The 21,898-nt window shown below is 37.5% G+C and overlaps 1 protein-coding gene across 9 annotated transcripts in view; it reads right to left on the bottom strand.

The window, feature by feature from the left end:
* Positions 1 to 826: 826 nt before the first annotated feature.
* The window catches only part of map7b (microtubule-associated protein 7b), a 44,327-nt gene continuing 23,255 nt past the window's right edge, over positions 827 to 21,898 (bottom strand). For 3 of the 9 annotated variants that reach the window (XM_056241224.1, XM_056241222.1, XM_056241226.1), the window contains exons 2-20: positions 18,444 to 18,569; positions 18,267 to 18,341; positions 15,311 to 15,474; positions 13,219 to 13,333; positions 12,643 to 12,741; positions 11,762 to 11,872; positions 11,518 to 11,619; positions 9,924 to 10,040; positions 8,202 to 8,383; positions 7,888 to 8,030; positions 6,990 to 7,234; positions 6,749 to 6,899; positions 3,700 to 3,871; positions 2,662 to 2,766; positions 2,537 to 2,578; positions 2,373 to 2,427; positions 2,135 to 2,255; positions 1,025 to 1,254; positions 827 to 935 (exon numbers count right to left, since the gene is read on the bottom strand). In XM_056241224.1, the coding sequence (XP_056097199.1) occupies positions 1,038 to 1,254; positions 2,135 to 2,255; positions 2,373 to 2,427; positions 2,537 to 2,578; positions 2,662 to 2,766; positions 3,700 to 3,871; positions 6,749 to 6,899; positions 6,990 to 7,234; positions 7,888 to 8,030; positions 8,202 to 8,383; positions 9,924 to 10,040; positions 11,518 to 11,619; positions 11,762 to 11,872; positions 12,643 to 12,741; positions 13,219 to 13,333; positions 15,311 to 15,474; positions 18,267 to 18,341; positions 18,444 to 18,569 (2,342 nt within the window). In that variant the 3' untranslated portion in view covers positions 827 to 935; positions 1,025 to 1,037. The remainder of the gene's footprint in view (positions 936 to 1,024; positions 1,255 to 2,134; positions 2,256 to 2,372; positions 2,428 to 2,536; positions 2,579 to 2,661; positions 2,767 to 3,699; positions 3,872 to 6,748; positions 6,900 to 6,989; positions 7,235 to 7,887; positions 8,031 to 8,201; positions 8,384 to 9,923; positions 10,041 to 11,517; positions 11,620 to 11,761; positions 11,873 to 12,642; positions 12,742 to 13,218; positions 13,334 to 15,310; positions 15,475 to 18,266; positions 18,342 to 18,443; positions 18,570 to 21,898) is intronic. The other 6 variants (XM_056241223.1, XM_056241228.1, XM_056241229.1 and 3 more) reach the window with 6 other exon arrangements.

Raw genomic sequence — 21,898 nt, forward strand, 5'->3', positions numbered from 1 at the left:
CAGCTGGGTGAATCTCACAAAAACACATCCAGGTCACATTTCAACCTAAAATCTAATGGGGGGGGGGGGGGGGGGGGGGGGGAAGTAATACAATTTGTTTTATTTAAATCAGTATTGATTAAAGGCAGTAGAACAGTTACAATGGTATATAAATACTTCACAATTTACAAATGTTTTGCATTATTACTATAATGAACAAATGTGAGGACTTGCTTAACTTTAACGAAATATGAAAAAATGATTTTTTTTCCATTTAATTTTAAGTTAAATATATCGTGGATATGTTCCTGATAAGTTGGATGAGATTCAAATCACCCAACACAATTAGGAAGAATGAAAATAAAAATCAAGGATGAAAGCTTTGCTTCGCTCGGACTGCGCAGAGGGCCGTACGTTGGAGTGGAATGAGACGTAATTCAAGAGGCAAAAATCTGTTCAAGTTTTACAAAGAGGGCAGAAAATAAGTTCTCTTCATTTGAACATTAATTATAAAACTAAGCAGAGAGTTCAGCCGCTCAATTGCTGGCATAACGAGAGCAAAACTACGAGGTTTCGCCATAAATCTAGGCAAACACAAACATCATTCTCTTGTCACACATTCCTTATGGTTAGCACTTCACAGGAGCTTCCACGACAGCGGCGACACTTTTCTTCAAGTACTAAACGTGCCTTCACAGTCACCACGACTCCCCAAATGACGGAAGATGTGGTTTCTGGAGCGTACCACTTCAGTTTGGGGAGACAGGAACTGATTACAGGAAGGAGAAGCCAAGAGACCGGTCTCCGCTGCGAGGACACGTTTCGTTTTCGGAAATTCTCTTTGCCATTTTAGGTATCTAAGTGTCAGATGAAGGGAAGTACAGTGAGGGGTCTCCCTCTGACTCTATTTCCTGTGTTGCAGGTTGCACTTCCACAATCATAAAATGTTCATATATCTATAATGGGGGAAAAAAATCAAAATAAGGTAAAGGGGACATGGTATGTCACCCAAAAAAAAAAAAATCAGTGTTGTGTCCAGACTGACCTGAGAGAAGAGTTTACTGTGCCGGGTTCTCCTCCAGTCCACTCACGTTATGCATGCTGCCATTCTCTCTAAAAGCCAATATGGGAACCTTCCTCTTCTCCTCCTCTTCCTCATTTTCCACTTCCTCTCCATCTCCATCTTGACGGGACAGTTTGTTCGCCATGGGAAGCTCTATGACCTCCTCGAAGGCTTCTGTGACAGCGCCGTTTTCTCTGAGTTCGGCAGTCACACTTGCAGTGAAGAAAAGAGTCACAGATTACAAACTGTTTTTTTTTTTTATAGATCAAGTTCAAGTTTCTCTGATTAAGCATATTGTTGAATTAACCGCTTCTGCTTGTATTCTCATTTGTAAGTAGCTTTGGATAAAAGTGTTTACTTAATGAATAAATGCAAACAGTTCCCATACTGTCTGTTAATAAATTATCAAAAGCTTATAAAAAAAATAAAGTTGGACTTCCTCCTATCACCAGTAGAGGATAGGAGAGCTGCAGATCAACACTAGGGTTGCAGAGAAACATTAGTGTCAGACCATTTTTTACATTAAACATTCATTTAGAAGAAAATTGTCCAAAGTGACTTTGAAATTAGGAAAATTCAAAGCAATTTCAATAGTAAACTAGAATAGCACATACCTAATGTACAGTAAGCATCGCAAAGTGGGATTTTTCTACTGATTTCTTAATATAAAGGCAGATAGATAGATGATAGATAGATGATAGATAGATGATAGATAGATGATAGATAGATGATAGATAGATGATAGATAGATGATAGATAGATGATAGATAGATAGATGATAGATAGATAGATAGATAGATAGATAGATAGATAGATAGATAGATAGATAGATAGATAGATAGATAGATAGATAGATAGATAGATAGATAGATAGATAGATAGATAGATAGATAGATAGATAGATAGATGGATGGATGGATAGATGGATAGATGGATGATAGATGGATAGAGGGATAGATGGATACATGCATAATTTGCCATTCTGGGAAATGTATCTAAGTTGGAAACTGAATATGCGTTTCAAATCACGTTAACTACCAGGCCTCTGCTTTTCATGTTTGTTAATATGAATAATTATGAAAAAAATCTCACCTGTGACCTGATGTGGGCAGTATGGGTGTGATGAAGCTGGGGTCCGAGTGTCCGTTACTGTCACTGCGTCCGGTCTCAGGAGTCGACACACTCACTGAGGGACTGCTGGATATTGAAATCACTAACAGACAAGAGAGAGGGACATTAATAATGTCAGATTAATGACAAACTCATGAATCAGAGGAAAAGGTAAGAAAAACACTATGGTGCACATGTAAATGTAAAAATCACTATTCACCTGAATCCTGTACGCTCTGCTGGCTGACATCGCCATTTCTCTGTGGGGTGGCTTTCTTCAAAACACAATATGTGTAAAACAGAAAGTGTGTTAGAGAAAAAGCCAGCACTTCGAAAGAAAGACAACAATGCCGAAAAAACAGCAGCAGTTGCTTTACATCTTACCTGATCAGATCGGCGTGTGCGTTTCATAATTTCCTCAAGGCGCTGTGACAGACAAGAACACAATCAGCTAACTGTAAAATCCTGGAATTACCTTAAAAGTCACTCAATAAAATGAACTTGTTTACCTTCTTCCTCTCCATTCTCTCAGCCTCCTCTTTCTGGAAGTGTTTCTCTCTCTCCAGACGTAAACGCTCTGCCTCTTCTCTCTGGCGAGCCTCTTCTTCTTCTTTCTGAACATACAGAGCCACCAAAAACACACTGGCATTTGAAATTTTACGTATATGCATTATTCAGCATGCATTCACTTCAGGGCTGTCAAACTTAACATGTTTTTGAGATTAATTAAGTAAAAAATGTTGGTTAGTTCGCATATTACAAAAAAGTGGCTTTAGGAAGTGCCAATATATTGTTTGTACACATTTAATTTTACTATATTCATATGCATTCAAATAATACATATTATGCATTATATATGTATTTTATATAAAAAAATATTAAAGGCAAATTATATACACATATACACTACTTTTCAAATGTTTGTGGTCGGTAAGTTTCTTTAATGTTTTTGAAAGTCTCTTATGCTCAGAACAGCTGTATTTGTTTGATCAAAAACAACAGTAATATTATGAAATATTACATATTAAAATAACTCTTTTCTATGTGAATATATTGTAAAATGTAATTTAATCCTGTGATTAAAGTGATTCAGCATCATTACTCCAGTCTTCAGTGTCACACGATCCTTCAGAAATCATTATATGCTGATTTGCTGCTCAAGAAATCTTTCTGGCCATTATCAATATTGAAAACAGCTGTGCTGCTTAATATTTTTTTGTTGTACATTTTTATTCAAGATTCTTTGATTAACAGAAAGTTCAAAAGAAAATTTAGAGCATTAATGGGGTTTTTACATTTAAACAAAAAGAGCATTAATTTGAATGCATTTACGTACTTTTGGTCAATTTAATGCATCTTTAAAAACTTTTGAACAGTAGTGTATATAAATAAATAAATTCCGCCAAAATCAATCAATGTTGAATCATCTATTTACAGCCCTAATGTTGATATGTTATCTTAATAAAGCACATATTGAGTGTTGTGCATTTATTTATCGGTTTGGTGTGATTAATGAATGAGATTGTTGTGTGTATATGTTTGTGTACCTGTCTCTGCAGGCGTTCAGCTTCCTCTCTCTCCCTCTGTGTCCTCTCCTCCTCTAATCGCTTCTCCTCCTCCTCCTCTCGTCTCTTCTTCTCTTCTGCCTGCCGCTGCGCCTCCTCCTCTCTCTTGGCCCGCTCCTCTGCCTTCCTCCGGGCCATCTCCTCCCTGCTGCGCCTGCACAGGTACATGATCATTCAAAAGATTCTTTCAAAATAAACAAATCCATAGTACTTTGTTGTACATTTAGACAACACTGTCGATTACACAACCCTGCAACATATTTGCTTAATGAATTATTACTAAAGTTTTGCTCTAGCACATCACAGCCTCCCACAAAATATGATGTGCATTTCATAGCATTTTTGATTTCAACATCCATTTGTTAGGTGAAGTCTTGTATTATCCTTTGATCACCAGAAAAACTGCCACAGATACATGATTCCTCTCTTCCCCTGAGCCAGGTTACAACTATCTAATTTTCTCATGTATGACATTATTTTATGCCTAATCCTGACCCAGATGTTTTCTGCTACATCTGTGGGTGAATTAAAACTGATACATATGTATCATTGTGTGTGTGTGTGTGTGTGTGTGTGTGTGTGTGTGTGTGTGTGTGTGTGTGTGTGTGTGTACATGATGGTAAGTTTTTATTTTTGAACACAGCATCATAAAATTAGGTAATACTAGGGATGCACAATGATATCGGGACAACATCAGTATCGGCCGATAAAAGCTTAAAATGACCATCATCGGCAGATATGAATATAACTGCCGATGAGCCTTGCCGATAGGCTGGCGTGTTTCCTATGCGCACGTGACGACCGTGAACGAAGCATGAGCGCCAGCAACTTAAACTTCCAACTAGGGGTGTGCGATAATCACGGTTTTTGATTGTGGACGATTAAAATGTCTGCACGATCTGCTTTTGAAGAAAAATCATAGTATTGTGCATTCTATCAGTTCAATTCTGGCGCCTTCATCTCAACATACTGTACAACGCGACGTATATTCACATCACATCACATCACATGTAAACGCAGAGGTAGAGTTACGCTCACGGGACACTGCAATTCACAAAAGTTCATTATTTGCATGTGCGTCAAAGTCTTGCTAGTTAAACATGTCATTCACGTGCTGATGCGCTGTTCTAACAGCCAACGCTCACAGGAACTAAAAGCCTTTCTAATTCTGCAAACAGAGAAAATCTGCTTGTCAAATGCGTGTATATTAGACGCGTCGCATGCAGCTCTTAAAGAGACAGTATCTATAATATGCTGGCGCTTGTCCTTAAAGAGATAGTTTACCCAGAAAAAAAAAAAATTCTGTCATTATTTACTCACTCTAATGTTGTTCCAAACCTGTATTAATTTCTTTCTTGTGCTTAAATATACTATGGAAGTCACTGGAGTACAGCAACTGTTTGGTTAGCCAGATTCTTCCAAATAACTTTTATTTTCAACTAGTGCTGGGCAAGTTAACGCGTTATTATCGCGTTAACGCATTTATTAATTAATGCCGACAATTTTTTCATCGCGCGTTAACGCAGAGTTTTTTTATTTTTTATTTTGAAAGTCCGTTGCTCACTGCCTCTGAATACACATAGGCCTACAGTCAAACCATGATCACAGGAGGGGTGGGATGTTGGTCAGTCAGCAAATAACCCACCCAAACAAGCAGTGGAGAGGCTTTGGCAGGTTCTCTCAGGTGAACAGAAAGGGAGACAGCGCCCCGCGAGTGAATGACAGGCGCTCTATGGATAGTAACCATGGCACCGGCTTCTGTGCGCTACGCAGCTGTAGCCTTTTTAACTTAAATTAAAATTATACATAACTTTACCTGATAGGCCTGCGTTTAGTTTAGCGGGGATGCTCTGCCATGTGAATTCCCTCCTGTTGATGTCCTGATAACTATTTAGATTCTGGAAACTCACAAACAGCGAGCCGAGGATCAGTCTCTCTTCCAATGATTTGTGCTGCGCGTCGTGTACAAAAAAGTTAGACAATTCAACTTCGGCAACGCGCGGGCGCGTGCGTGAGGCGAGCATGACTGCAACAGTTTCACAGGAACGCACCCGCTTGTCGCTGCACCTGTGCTCGACCACTTCACCTCACTTACCTCTGTTTAATGTAATCTTACGTGGGAAACCATGGCATGCCATGACCAAACCTAAGCTGCTATCAGAGAAGTAACGTTGGTCGACTTATATCTGTAGTAGTGATCATGACCCTTTGACTACATAGACTGTTTCTGCTGCTAAAAAAAAAAAAAAAAAAAAACTGGACTCGTTTTAACAAGCTAGATAAAAGGTAATGCCCTGGCAGTGGCAAATAGCTTTGTTTAAATATTTGATTTGATTACATTAATGTTTAAGTTGAGATTTACAAGAAATATTTTATTGATACTGTGTAAAGGGAATACTGCTGGTATAAAAGCACCTTATTTGTTTAAAGTTTTTGCAAACCACATGTTATTGCACTTTTGTAGCAGTACATTTAAATCAAAACTGCGCAATACACTACTAAAATTCATTATTCAATTTTGCGCGTAACAATGCGATTAATCGCGATTAATCGCAAGAAAATCATGCGATTAATCGCGATTAAATTTTTTAATCGTTGCCCAGCACTATTTTCAACAGAAGAAAGAAATTTAGGGTTTAAAACAACTTGAGAGAGTAAATGATGACAATTTAAATTTTGGGGAGAACTATCCCTTTAATGTTAATAAAACAACAAAACACAAAGAGGAAATCAATCACTGATCTTGACTGAGAACTTTAATAGAAGCTTTTATAAGCTTTTTTTGCACTTAAAGAAAAAATAGAAATACATCGGTATCGGCATCAGGCAAAATTAGTTTGAAAATATCAGCATATCGAATATCGGCCAAAATCCAATATCGTGCATCCCTAGGTAATACGATCAGGCTTTTTTTTGTGCAAATCAGCAGAAATATTTTTCAAAATGCAGGGCTATTATTGCAACTAGTTTTAGAGTAGCTTCCCCAACAGAGGATATAATAACAGTGCTCATGAAAATCTCTCACATGCACCTTTCAGCCTCTTCCTGCTGTCTCTTCTCCTCCTCTTCTCTTTCTCTCTGTTCTCTGGCCTGCCGTCGTTTCTCAGCCAGCAGACGAGATGCCTCCTCGGGATCTGTTGTGCCTGCAGAGGGCCGTGCTGTTGGAGAACTTCCAGAACCTTCTACAAAGAGAAAGAGCCACAGGAATATAATATATGATGCTAGTTCAATCGAACTTGATGGTTCATGTATGGTTGCGCAGTATTACAGACCAGCAGAAGGCTCTGGTTTAGTTGCAGGAGCCTCTGGTTCAATTTTAGGAGGTTCGACGTCCTCCTTTTTGCCCCCCTCTCGTTCTGGGGTAACTCTCGGGCTCTCAGATGTCACTCTGTTGGGCCTGAGATTGCCAGGCAATAAGGAGGGGTTACTAGGAGACAGTGGAATTGATGCTGGGGGAGGAGGAGACCTGGACTTTTTGGGGTTAAACATCTTCTGAGAGGGTTTAGCAGTGGAGCCCCTGAGGAACAAAAAAAAAAAAAAAAAAAGATCAGGAGGGAAAAGTTTTTTTTATACCGTCCAACAAAACTCATAGCAAAGTTGTGGTCACAAATGTATTTTTATACTAATATATATATATATATATATACATACACACACTATTTCTAGATACTATTTCAAGATTTAAATTTATAATAATTAAATAAATGTAAATATTTATTTTAATAAAACTTTTAATTCAGTTTTTTATTATCACATTTTTAGTGTATTGTTATATATTTGAAAGATATTATAGTATAAGGTTTAGCAATTATACTTAAAAAATGAGTTGAGAATTATTTACTTATAAATAAAATAAGCATGATCTCTGAACCAGCAAGAGGATCTCTAACATCACAGGAAGATTGGTAAATACTGAATATATGGTAGTAATTATAGAAATCAGAGATTGGTTCTAACATAGGATGATTATGAAGTTTGTAATTATTTTAGTTTATTTAATTTACTAACCCTGGTTGACTCTTTACCCAACAAAACATCCAAAAATAAAGACAAATTTGTGAAAATATTTCCACAAATTTTCAATATAAAAACCCCTCTTGGTTGTGAAAATGAGATGCACCTTCAGACAGAATATACTTTTATTGCTCATCTTATAAATGGTGCTTATACCTGTTGGGGGATGGATTGGTGACCCTACTGCGATGACTGACAGGAGAGGGAGATCTCTTGGGTGTAAACAGGCTCAGACTGGGAGTGGGATATGACAGGTTACTCCATGACTTCCTCACATTGTCCTTATCCTTCCTGTCAATCTATACACAGAGGCATGACACACATCTTTCGAGAGTACTTCCATATAATACATTATACAAAGATCAACACGTTGCAATTGTCCTACACAGACTCTTAAGTTACTCTCTCAAGCATAGGGCACTTGCACAGACACAAAAAAATTCAAGCACATATTTACACCAATACCATACCAGGGTATTCTGGGTGGTCTTTCTGCGAGAGCTGCCGTCCGAAGGGATGAACCCTGCTCTGATTGGTCTCTCAAAATTAAGGCCTGCTTTGATTGGTCGCTCGGCGCTGCGTGACTGGATGGACTTGAAGGACATGGAGCTCATTGGGTGACAGGAGGCTGAGCGAGGACAAACGGGGGTCACTGTACCACGATCAAGTTTAACCAACCAGGGTGTATTATGAGATAATTAAATTGATCCATTATGGACAAGAGGAGCGACAGGGAGGAAGGTGCGCAAAAGAAAAAGGTTCAAAAGGGATGAATGAGTGGTGGAAAAGTGGAAAGGGAAGAAGAAGAAAGTGTGTATTAGTATCTACAAAGCTCTAGACAGAAATTAGGCAATGCTGATCATCACTGATGGAGGACAATCTGAGAGCATGTTCGTAATGGCATACTACCATAAAATTTGCATTATGTATACTGTTTAATTTGCACATTTACTGTATGCAAAGCATTGCACTTGTCTAAATGTGAACTTAAATTGGAATAAAACTGCAAAATAACATTTTTAATTCCTAAACAAAAACTGGACGTCACACAAATTATTAGGTTGACAACAACGTTGCATACTTTTTGTTTTTGCCCTGCGAATTATAAAAACAGCAGGCAGTGAAAAGTATGGCACAGCATGCAGTAGGGTAGTATTTCATTCTGAATGCAGACAATTCAATTCCTCATAGTCAAATGATGATGCAGTTGCCCATGTTAGAAGCCTTTAATTTAATCAGTTGAAAACAGAATCCCCAAACAATTAGCAAGAAAAAGACAGAACATATAGATACACACAAGAGATTAGCATCAGCTCTATTTGTACACACACACACACACACGGGCAGAGAAGTCTGTCTAAAAGAGGTGTTTTGTTTTAAGACAGGGGCCTTGCCAGAAACAGCTCACAGTTCTCCAATACTCTTTCTCTGCTCTCTTTCTTTGTAAATGCGTGTTCACACTGAACATCTTGAAGTTCAGCTATAGTATAAGTAAAAGCTACTTTGAAAATGCATCGTCAAGCTATGAGCTTCTCATACTTTCTAGCTATTCTACAAGTTACTATCAAAACGTTTAGTTAATAACACTGAAGCTATATACGTTTTTTTAGAAGCATAACAGTAACATAATATAAAAGCTATACTATTTTTTTTATAATATCATATCATATAATATCATAATATTTTTTCTCTTTTCTAGTCACACCTCATCAAAACTTGTCAGAAGATGGCTTGAAAAGCTATACTATTTTTAAAACATCCGAGTTACTGTTATGCTTCTGAAAAAACATGGTTAAATAAGAAACAATTCTACCTCAACACTGGTCAGGTCTGACTGAACGCTTCACTAGCTAGGGTGTAAAATTAACACTTGCCACCAGACAAATGCAGGCACTTTTTGTGCAGCGTCAGGTCATTTTGCTTATGTACAAACCAACGTGGCAGGAAACCGGTAAGATGTCTCTTAGCTTAACATTTAACAAGAATTTAAAGCAACACATGCACAATTCAATTTCAGGTTTGTAGCATGTCATTTTATACTTTTTAATTGAACAAAAAATTAAAAAGGTTGCTGGTTAAATTGGCCATTCACCAGCTGATAGGCAAAAAAGTTAATTTCCCACCCTATCTGTGACCAAAATGAACATTAAAAAAAGTGTATTAGATTGGTTCATGCTGTGCATGTGTTTTACCTGCTTCTCCAGACAAAGACATGGCGCTGCGACTCCTGGCCAGGTAGGAGTGTGTTGGTGTCTGTAGTCGAGTGATCATTGTATTCTCCCATGTGGTAAGAGGCATGCGACGCGTACCTGGACAGCACACACACACATGCACATTCTCAACAAAAGCTAAATAAGCAGCTTAAACATGCAAAAGTAAAGCACTTGACACACATGAATCCCATCACATGTATTCATAACTTCATATGCTAAGAATAGGTTACCCATTTGCATCATCTGCTGGTGACAGTGAATCATGCATGTTTTAAAATGTTTTGAGTTAAGTGAGACCAACCAATCAAGGAAAAACAGAGTTAGTTACCCTAAACATAACCACCAGTGGAAAGACAACATGAAGCTGCAAAAACACCCCATTTAATGTCTAAATGAAATAATATTTCAGGGTGGGACTTCATTTTATCCATCATGATTTGACTGGATTATGAAATGTCAGCTATGAAATTAATATTATTTTGACCACCGCACATGGCCAGTCGCGCAGCAAAAAACTTAAGTCAGATACTACATTAAATTCCGGAAAACAAATGGTTTCTTTAAAATAACATGCACGGATTAATTGTGCAGAATAAAATATATATATATATTTTTTTTAAATAAATCTGTTTTGTTTTCATGTTGTCTTTAAAAAAAGGTGTCCAACTGCTGTAGGAAAAAAACATGCAAGAACTAAATATCAAAAACAATATACAGTCAAATGCCAGTGAAGCCCTCAAATAAAGCATGCAGCAGTGCACACACAGTACAACTTTTCCCCCACTATTTTTATAGCTTAACTATTATTAGCTAATGTATAAACCCTACACAAACTTTAACATGCAATAATGCTGGAAGAGACTGCATGACTCAGGGCTCAAGACTAAAAACGACAAATTACAGAATGGCATTATTATAGATTTGCTATTATTTTGTTTAGAAGCACTTGGTCATGCTTACATTGTGTGGATGCAATAAAGTGCAACGTTGAGTAAAAACTGGAACATTTTCTCCATATGAAAAAAGATTTTTAACGATAACTTAAACATTTAAAGACAGACTTATTGTGAGTTCAGAGGTTATTAATCAATGGTATATGCTTGTGTTAAAAGCATACAAACATATTTTTCAGTACACTTAAATTATATTGTTTCTGTAGGTATCAACAACTTTGAATATTTTTTTATATCTCATCATTACTTTTAATTCGATTATATAATTTGCAATGCTTCATGGGATTAAAGTTCTTTCCCTCTTTACATAGCGTTATCTTTGCTGTTTTGTCCGAATATCAAATACTTTTTTGCTACAAATTAAAGTTTGTAATGTTATGATTCGCTTCATAGCGAAATGTGGGCACTATTGCACTGTATGTTAGTGCTTAGATTGAAACAGAATTAACATGTTTAATTGAAGTCACATGTCAAAAAAAGGTTCTGTAATTTGTCGCTAACTGTTCATTCATGCTTGTTACTTCATTTATGATCAGTTACTTTGCAGTCTGAAGCCCTGGGTAGCACAGGTTTGAACCCATAAAAGAGCAAAAAAAGACTTCTGGATTTCTAAAATCCACCTGCTGGTTTGTCCTGAGGGATCTTCTCTCTGGATATTTGGGATTTAGATAGCGTTTTTTTAATCAAGCAAGATGACGAGAGAGATGTCCGCTTCTGTAAGGCTTGGACGGTACAGCAAAAATCACACAAAAACACATGCACAAAAAATATCAATAATGGGTAAATTCAAAAAGGGGATCCTTGGTAAATTCTTCATCTAAAAAGGGACTTGTTTGGCTATGAGATTGTGTAAAGATTTTTTACCTCTATCTGGGGAATTCAGCAAGGTGGCTGAGGAAGATGACAGGCGTTTGGAAATTACTGGATCTGTGTGTTTGGACAGATTCATAGTGGAGACTGACCTTCTGTCAGCATCTACAAACACACAGACAAAAAAATAACCACATGAGATGCAAAACTTAAAGGCGTAATACAGAAAAATGCACTGAAGAAAGGACTAAAGAAAGATAGAAAATGGGGAAGAGGGCATAAGAGGCTTTACTGAGACCTTTTCTACTGTGTGTATGCTTGCAGCAGCTAATGGATGCTAATTTTTAAAAGCAATCTAAAGTGCTTAGCTACATGTACTAAAGACTAGTGAGGATGACAGCACTTTATCACAACCTGCCTTCCATATGTGTCCCAAAATGGACAGACACATTGACGACTTTAAAACTAACAGGACATCTGTGATCTAATATCACCTATATTGATATTACCTGATTTTAAAGGGGTCATATCATGGAAAATAGGATGTTTCTTGCTCAAAGACTTAAAAATACTTTTGATGTACTGAACTAGTCAAAAGTTTGGACACACCTGAAATGTTCCTCACAATATTTTTTTTTTTTAAAGTGATCTAAAGGCTTAAGCTTTTATACTTGAAGGTGTAAAAGCAAAAAAAAGGGTTGGTGCAAAAAAGTGGACTATAAGCAAAAAATGTGACAAAGAGATACATGTCCCCTTTAAAACAGAAACTACAAAATGGCTATGAGTCATCTAAAATACTACTGTTAAGCAGTTTGTTTATGTTTTTGGCTCCATGCTAACCACTTACGGGAAAGGAAACTAATAATTTATAGGCAATGCTACAAGTTCTAGCTAATAGTGCTAGTCGGCTGCTCTACACTGCCGGTTATATTCACATTTGGAGCGAAACTGCTGCTGACGCGTGAAGCTGAAAACACCATGATAGTGCTCCAGCCCAGCTAGATCCAATGAAAAGAGAGCAGACTCATCAAAACCTGAGAGAGAGAGAGAGAGAGAGAGAGAGAGAGAGAGAGAGAGAGAGAGAGAGAGAGAGAGAGAGAGAGAGAGAGAGAGAGAGAGAGAGAGAGAGAGAGAGAGAGAGAGAGAGAGAGAGAGGAGAGAGAGAGAGAGAGAGAGAGAGAAGCAGTGAAAGGATGAGGGAAGAAGAGAAATACAGAACCATACATTGAGAGAGTGAGAGAGATATTGATGGAGCAGAAAATAAAGGAAACAAAGGGGGGTGTGAGGTGAGCTCATGGCTCTGAGTCAGCAAATGTGAGCAGAGAATAAAATAAATGTGCTGTTCTGCATACATAAACATATTAAATTTATATTTAAACATTATAAAAAGGCACTAATATTAGAACTTCAAAACCAGGCCAAAGGGAGCTTGCATCAGGGAACCACAATTAATCGTAGTAGGTTTTCTACACATCCTTTCTACGAATCATTCTGTGCACGTGTGTGTTTACCGCTGTTGTGTGACGTGCTAGCGGAGAGTGTTCCACCCCAGCTCCAGCGGTTCGGCTTCGGCCTGGCTCTCTGACCCCTCTCCATGGTCCTCCTGATAACAGCCTCATACCGGGCCTGAAACACACAAGGACATTTACTTTCCAGAGAGCAATTTATTGGATAAACGCATGTTTATCCTGCAGTCTATATTATTGTGATCTTTTTACAAGATGTATGGTTTGCCTTTATTATTTCCTGTAGTATTACAATAATGAGGAAAGGGTATCTGTATTAGAGATGCACCGATTGATCGGCTGGTGACCGGAATCGGCCGATTTTCACGTGATCGGCCATGATCGGCGACCGGCCGGTCAGTCTGACATATTCCGATTTTATGCCGGTCAAATGCACTCGGGCGCCACATGATTAACATCGCGCAACATCAGCATCACACGTGCACACGGAACGCACATGTAGGAAACCTCGTGAATTACGGCCGTTTCACACCGCAAACGTGAGCAGCGCGGGGTTTTTTTTCGGCGTGCATGTTAATCAATGAGTGCATTCACACCGGGAGCGGGAGCAGCTCGTGAGCGTCGAGCAGGAGCGTCGCGTGAGCAGCAGTGAAGCGCGGGTTTCGGCGTGCATGTTAATCAATGAGTGCATTCACACCGGGAGCAGGAGCAGCGCGTGAGCGTCGAGCAGGAGCGTCGCGTGAGCAGCGTTTAAAGCACAATTTTGATGGACAAAATAATTATGATTTCACACCAAAAGTGCCAAAAATGCACAGAATTTGCATGTCTGGTGTGTTTTAAAAAGAACTGGAGTAGGCTATGTTAGAAAAGAAAATGAATACTCAAAAATATTTATAGAAAATGTACCCATTTAAACTTGTTTTTATTATTTCCCAAACTATTTAAAGTGGTTAGAAAAAATTAAATCGGAATCGGCTAAAATCGGTATCGGCAGGTCAAACTCAAGAAAAATCGGAAATCGGAATCGGCCTAGAAAATTGTAATCGGTGCATCTCTAATCTGTATACCTTCACAGTGATGACAATGTTATGGTTCTCAAGCACTATTAAAGGGGTCCAATTATGCCTTTTTACAAAGTCTTGATTTTGTTTTTGAAGGGTACTAGAATATGCTGTCATGCTTGATTGTTCATGCTTGCATTATTTTTCACATATTGTATATTACAGCACCTCTCTCCCCAGTCTGGCTTGAACACGCTGATTTAGATAAAGCCCGTCCTTCCAAAATACGAAATGTGCTGTGATTGGTTAGCTGGACCAGTGCGTTGTGATTGGCACAGCTTAGCGTGTGTTGAGGAAAATGTCCATAACTCAACTGTGAGTTCTGCTCTAGTGTAAATATTAAGGATAGTGGCAATTTCAATCCAATTCGAGCCTGATTCAGACCCTGACAATGTTAATGAACAAGAGGATCGTGCAGAACGGATTTCAAGCTCGGATTTCAAAGGACGTTCACAGGACAGATTAAACATTGCAATGTGCAGGAGCAGTGTTTAAAATCAGTTGTCTTCAGCCTTAGGAAGATCAAACATATGAGTTTTAGAAAAGGGGTTGAAAAAACAGCATCTCTTAGACATAGCAGCAGCTCAACCAGGCCTCGTCCCCTTTTTTGCGTATTCTGTGGGCGGGGCTTATTTAAATGAGGAACATTGTGAATTCATAAAGCCAAGGAAAAGACACGTCGTAGTTCTTGGAAAGTGGATTCTGTAAAAATACAATATCTCCCTTTGGAGTGGACTTTGAGCTTTATAACATTAACACTAACTAAAGTTGAAAAAGTGAAAAAGCATAATAAAAGATAAAAAAATTGCTATTAAAAAAAAAGTTATGTTTATTTTTATTACAACAGAAGTACAGTAGCAGAGGGGCTTAGATACTGTAAGACGGCCTTCAAATATAGTCGTGGTCAAACGGGCTTGGAGTCAAAACTGTTGAGAACCACTGATGTAATTGTGCTTTAATAATGACTGATGAGAAATATAAAGATAAATAATGAAAACTAAATCTATAGGGAGTGAATATATACAAACAGCTGAAAAAATTCCACTTCAGTGAAGGGCTTTCCCCGATGTCCTCACCTTTTCCTCCTCCAGTTTCTGCCGTCGTTTCTCCTCCACAGCAGCTCGTCTCCTCTCCTCTTTCACCCGCTGCTCCTCCATCCTTTTCCTGCGCTCTTCCAGCTGTCTCTCATGAAACTGTCGGGCTCTCTCCTCTCTCTCCAACCACTTGGACCCCCGTACAGCTGCACACACACACACAGTGAATTCCCTTAGTCAAGTCGTGGATCTTTTTGCTGGCCCTATAACATATACCCCAAATTCAGAAAGACTTATGCATAGTGATTTGTTTATAATTTCAACTCTAACACAACTTTTCCAGTGTAACTTAAGGTCTGGAAATCACAATTTTTAACATTGTCATGACTACTGGAACAATGAAGGAAGGTCTAAATAGGCCTAAATAGCCCAGCTGATATCTAGATGTGGGAATGCCCTACCAAATATGTTCTGTTCCTGGATAAGGATCCCAGAATGAAAGAGGGATCCCTGATAATGTAAGTTCATCCAGTCATATTCGAGATTTGCAAAGAGGCTGTTATTGAAGGACAGGGCATCACAACTATATTGGACCTCAAAACCTGTAAGAATTATTACTAATTTCACAGATATTAGCAGATAACAAGTCTTTAAAGGGATAGTTCACACAAAAACCCATTTATTCATTTACAAAAAGTATAGATTAATGTCCCGAGTGCCGACACTAATAAAATCTATATACTGAATTATATGTGCAAATAGTGTTTTTAGTCTTTCCATCCTGTGACAGGGCAGCCCAGACAGAAGCTACAAGAGTTTACGTTGAATTAAATAACAGATACAGTTTATTTTGTAACCAATAAAATAAGCACTCTAACAACCATCTACAACATATTTTTGTCAACAGGATTTGTTGATTACGAACTGCTCTGAAACTGCGAGTTTGTAGAATGCGCTGTATCGCGATTCCCGTTTTTCCATCCACAAATTTAAGATCTCTTAAAATGATAATTAAGACATTTGTTAAACCATTTATGAAATTTAATTTGATACAACTGATCTTTTTAAGCACCCTCTTGAACTTGATGCATATGAGCCTTTTCATATGTTAAACAAAGAAGCTTATGGTACGTCACATGGTAGAACAAACTTAATTGGTTTTCGTGCGTCACGCATGCACTTCCATGTATGTGTGTCAGTGTAAGTAAAAGCCTAAATTAACTGAATCATATGGATTCATTTTATGATCTTGCTTATGATCTTCTAAGTTTTGGTTGCCTGGACTTTCAATGGAGGGACAAAAATTTCAGTTTGCATTAAAATATCTTAATTTGTGTTTCAAAGATTAACCAAAGTCTTATGGGTTTGGAACAACAAGATGGTGAGTAAATGGTGACAGAATGTTTACTATCACTTTAAATGTAAAGTTTAATGCTAAAGCTGTAAGAGATGGTGGAATAAATAATAAGAAAGGCAGATGTTAATAGTCAACATTGTGGATTATCAATTTCATTTGCAACCAAGCACTCCAGTCATCAAAAGCGAGCGAAATTAATCTGCCAATCTCTCTCTGGCCTCTCTGTCTTGGCCTATAACCCCTTACATAAAACTGGGTGTCCTGGTAACAACAACCTTGCCAAGAGTTTACAAAACAACTGCATCTCGCCACAGCAACCTGCCCCTTCAAGTTAGTCATGCAGTTACAAACAGGGAAAACAGACAGACACAAGAAAGAGCAAAATGTGTAAAAAAAAAAAAAAAAAAAAAAAAAAAAGGCAAGCTCAGGAACAAGTGCAAGAAGGGAACCCCTGAGCTTTACATGGTGAAGAAGGTTTGATTTAACAAATTCCCATGATAGACACATTCCAACAACTCACAGAAACAACAAGAACAACACGTGAACATGTAACTGCTTTTATACTAAACTGATCATTCATTATGACTCTCGATAGGAATGAGTGAGTCTCTGATCAAAGGTCAGTTCGACAGTATCCGTGTGTTTGCATAGTAAACCACTGCAACTCTGTTGAAACTCCACCATGAAATCAAAACTGAACCCATGTACATCTTAATAACCGGCCCATTCTTAGGATGCATTCGAGTCAAGTCAGCAAATGTAATACCTGAGTTAAAGAATATGTAAAAATTGATATTATTAACTTTAAGTTTTATCAGTGATTGTGTTGTTTGTTTTTTACATTTTGTGTACTCTGTGGATGAAGCTTGCTAGAAAGCACTAATCATTTATATTATTTATGAGATGACAGTCTTGCATGACTAAACTACACTTCCCATCATTCTCCGATGCAAAACAAGAATTATAAAAACAAAGCATCTCTTACATACCAAACATGCATCCTTTATCTTTTGTATCGGTTTTGTATGCAGTACCTCAAAAAAAAAAGTGTCTTTGTTAAGAAGTTAAAAAGAGAACAATTAAGTTGTCAAAAAACTAATAACAGTAAACAAAACATAACATTCAAATGCCAATCAAATCATGATTAAAAATAATCATGATTTTAAAAAAAAAAGTCCCGTCCACCTAATTTAACATTGAATAAACTTTTTAGTCGCTCAAAAAGGCTTTCATGTTTGTTGCACCTTCTACTTGCAATGATCTACAGAAAACACTTAAACTACAGTGTCTAATTTCCTTAAATGATTTTAAAGGCTATGTTAAAACTATAGAACATGAGTCCATCCACACGTGCAAATGTTTTAATTAATGGCACTTTTATTTAAATTGAATTGTAATTGAGATGTGTATTTTTTGCCTTTTTTGTGTTTGTTTTGTGATTGTGTGATCTAAATTGTTCTGCTATCTTGGCCAGGTCTCTCTTGAAAAAGAGATTTTATATCTCAATGAGACAAACCTGGTTAAATAAAGGTTAAATAAAAAATACTGCTTCATTCTGAAATGTGTAACGTTATGCAAGTTAAATGTGTTGCAAAGGCACTCTGACATTGTCTTTAATAACAATGTGTGTGTTTGTCATACCATTCTGCTTCTCCAGCTCCTCCCTCCGTTCACGTGCGAGTCTCTGCCTTTCATCGATCTTCTGCATGAGAGGCTCTGCAAACACAAGCACACATGCTGGATGAGTTCAGGCAGTAAAGCTGGAGATGATGTTTGCATATACAGCTAACAGTGTGTGTGTGTGTGTGTGTGTGTGACCTGGTCTGGTAATGATGTGTGTCTCTGTAGGGCTGGGAATGGTGTAGGTGTACTGTCCCGAGGCAGATGAGTCCGGGCGACTCCATGATGACGACTTCTCATCTGCTCTGAGAAGGTAGTCAGAGCCTGAATGACACAGATAGAGGGAAGGGGGAAAACCCCAAACTGTTTATTCATCAGAGAATTGAAAATACAAAGTGCTTTATTTCTTTTTGAAACATCTAGGTATATCGCTGTCGACTGTAATGGTGCTCTTAAGACATCATCATAGAATTTAAAAAGGGGATATAATAGGAATATAAACCATTTATTCATATAAAATATTACTTAAATCGTATTACATAATTTATCAAATATAAATCATACAAAATAAATTAATTTTAATATGAATAATAATCTTAATGAATATTAAATTCATTTTAACTCATTTTAAAATATTAAACAAAAATATTTATATTGTTTTTAGCTTTAAAATTATTAAACAAAAAATATATTAAATTATTATTAAAATAATACAATATAATTTTGTTAAAATAATACAATATTTTATATATATCAAATATTTTAAAATACTAAATATTTATGATATATATTAGAACAGTAAATTGTATCCAAGAAATGTTTTTACAACTTTCACAAACTGTAAACATACTTTGATTTCATAAAGTTAACATGCCAACCATAGAGAGAGATCCAATATGTATATACAGGTGTAAACAAACACATACTAGTCTCATATTGTACATAAAATGTGTATATCACTGTGCAAATAAAAAATACAAGACATAGTGTTAAAGAAGTTCCAAAAAGTCAAAGTTGCTTGCTCTACATCTTGTTGATTTACTTAAAGGGGTAGTTCGGCCAAAAATGATATTTAACACATGCATTACTCACCCTCAAGCCGTTCGAGATGCATATGTCAATCTTGTTTCAGACGAACACATTTTCAGTTATTTTAGAAAATGTCTTAGACCCTTCAGTGGATATAATGTGAAGCAATGGGGTCCACCTCCTTCAAGTCCCAAAATGTGCATACATCCTTCACAAAAGTAATCCATCCGGCTCCAGGGGGATAAACGAAGGCCTTCTGAGGGTAATCCGTGCGGTTTTGTCGTAAAAATATACATATTTAAAACTTTATAAATGAAAATATCTGACTTCCGGCAACGATCGACGCGCGTTCACGGGTGAACTGAGTGTAGTTTTGTTTTGCTCTGCACTCTGGCTGCGCAGGCGCGTTCGTTCTACGTCACGACGGTTCCTACGCTACGTCCTACCTCGTACGCCGACTTCCATCACCCGTGAACGCGCGTCGATCGTTCCCGGAAGTCAGATATTTTCATTTATAAAGTTTTATATGTATATTTTTACGACAAAACCGCACGGATTACCCTCAGAAGGCCTTCGTTTATCCCCCTGGAGCCGGATGGATTACTTTTGTGAAGGATGTATGCACATTTTTGGACTTGAAGGAGGTGGACCCCATTGCTTCACATTATATCCACTGAAGGGTCTAAGACATTTTCTAAAATAACTGAAAATGTGTTCGTCTGAAACAAGATTGACATATGCATCTCGAACGGCTTGAGGGTGAGTAATGCATGTGTTAAATATCATTTTTGGCCGAACTATCCCTTTAAGGACCGGAGATCATTCCCCCTCACACACTCTTTTAGGAAGTGACTGTAAGAATAAGAAAGTTTATGACCTGACAGATCTCAGCTTGAAAATTAAACAATTCCTTGAAAAGAGATGCCAAATAGGCTTATGAATCCATGGGTAAACATAAAATATATGGCTTGAGAGATGTTTAACTGTGTTTCAGGTCTCAACATCTGCAAGCATCCTGTGATCTGTGACAGATACTGAAGCAAACAGCACATCAGAATCAGCAATCTGGTTAAACTGTTATTGATTCCTGCACTAAAACCAATCAATCTCCTGCTGTGTCATCTCACACACCAATCAATAATAGCTATGGTTTTTTGTTAAACATTATGCTTGTTTAATCCAAACTTAGGCACAATGTCCCTCAATTCCGTTCAGGTTATGCATCCGAATAATACCCCAAATTATGCTTTTGGAAATGAGGCACAACAAAGCCATTTCTGTAGCAATCGTGAGATTAAAAATTCGAACACGTCATCTGACTGCTGTAAAGGAAAAAAGAAAAGTATTGCCATCCTTTACATGACATCACCCACATAATAGCATGTATTATGGCTCCCACAAATACTGATCTTTAAAGAGTGCTACCCATAATTCCACAGTGGGGGAGGAGTGGATAAACAAGCTATGGGCAGATGGTGCGTCTAGACGAGGGGGGAATGGATAAAGGACAAACACAATCACAACAAGCAAAGACATAAGTCACTGCATTTTAGCAAAAGTCATTGACGACTCATGCAAAAACAAAAACACCCTATTCTACATAATACAGGAAATACACAGGAAAACATGAACGGAATTGCAGTTTATTGACAAAAATCGAATGTACTGTAGAATGCGGAATGAATGTCACAGAATTTGGCAAATTTTGGATGAATAAATTAAAAGTAGGGTTGAACAATCTAATCGTGATCTGTGAAATCTGTCAAATCGTGAAACCGCAAAAAGCTATTTAAAAATGAATGTTGGGTAGGGGTGCAACGATCAGGACCCACGGTTCGGCACGCATGAGATTCGCGGATTAACTGCTAAGTTTAATCATCATAGATGGTTATCCATCAACTCTATCATTTGGACGTGTTTTGTCTTGCCAATTTACACATTCAAACGATTTTGAACAGCCGCACACACAGAGATAGAGATGCGTTTCAGACAGCGCTCGAACACCGAATTGATTCCTTTTTCACGTTTATTAGCGCGTAAACGGATACATTTACACAAAATGATGTCAAAATACCCGTCTCGACATGTATTCTCTCAGTTATGTCATAAGTGAACAGTTGAGAAAGAAACCGGATGTGTCAGTATATTCGGTCCGTGCATTCTGTCTTAAAGTGACAGCAGCCTAATATTCCTGCTGTTGTCTGTGTCATTAATGTTAATAAAATAAAATAAAAGAATACAGCTTTAACAAAGATGAACCTATATTTAATTTCTACAGTAAACAAATAGTGTTATTTTACATTTAGGCCTAACTATTAATTTCTGTACCTGAATACTACTGTTAGTAACTTTGTTATATAAGCTTGTAATTTTTGTATTTAAAGTTCGTATTTTATTACTGACTGTTCACTTGTCTTTAATAATGTTTGAACTTTATTAGTTAGGCTAGTAGTCTTTGCTGTGGCATCAAAGTACTTAAAGTGAGCTTTAAGTAATACATGTAAAGGAAAGTTACATTTGCCCCCCCCTGTTTTTTTTTTTGCTGATCCGAAAAATGCTTGATCCGTAACTCAAAAACCATCAAAATGATCCGAACTGTGAGTTTTGTGATCCGTTGCACCACT

Source organism: Rhinichthys klamathensis, unplaced genomic scaffold (assembly GCF_029890125.1).
Source record: "Rhinichthys klamathensis goyatoka isolate OS25496 unplaced genomic scaffold, OSU_Roscu_1.1 h1tg000635l_1, whole genome shotgun sequence".
NCBI lineage: Eukaryota > Metazoa > Chordata > Actinopteri > Cypriniformes > Leuciscidae > Rhinichthys > Rhinichthys klamathensis.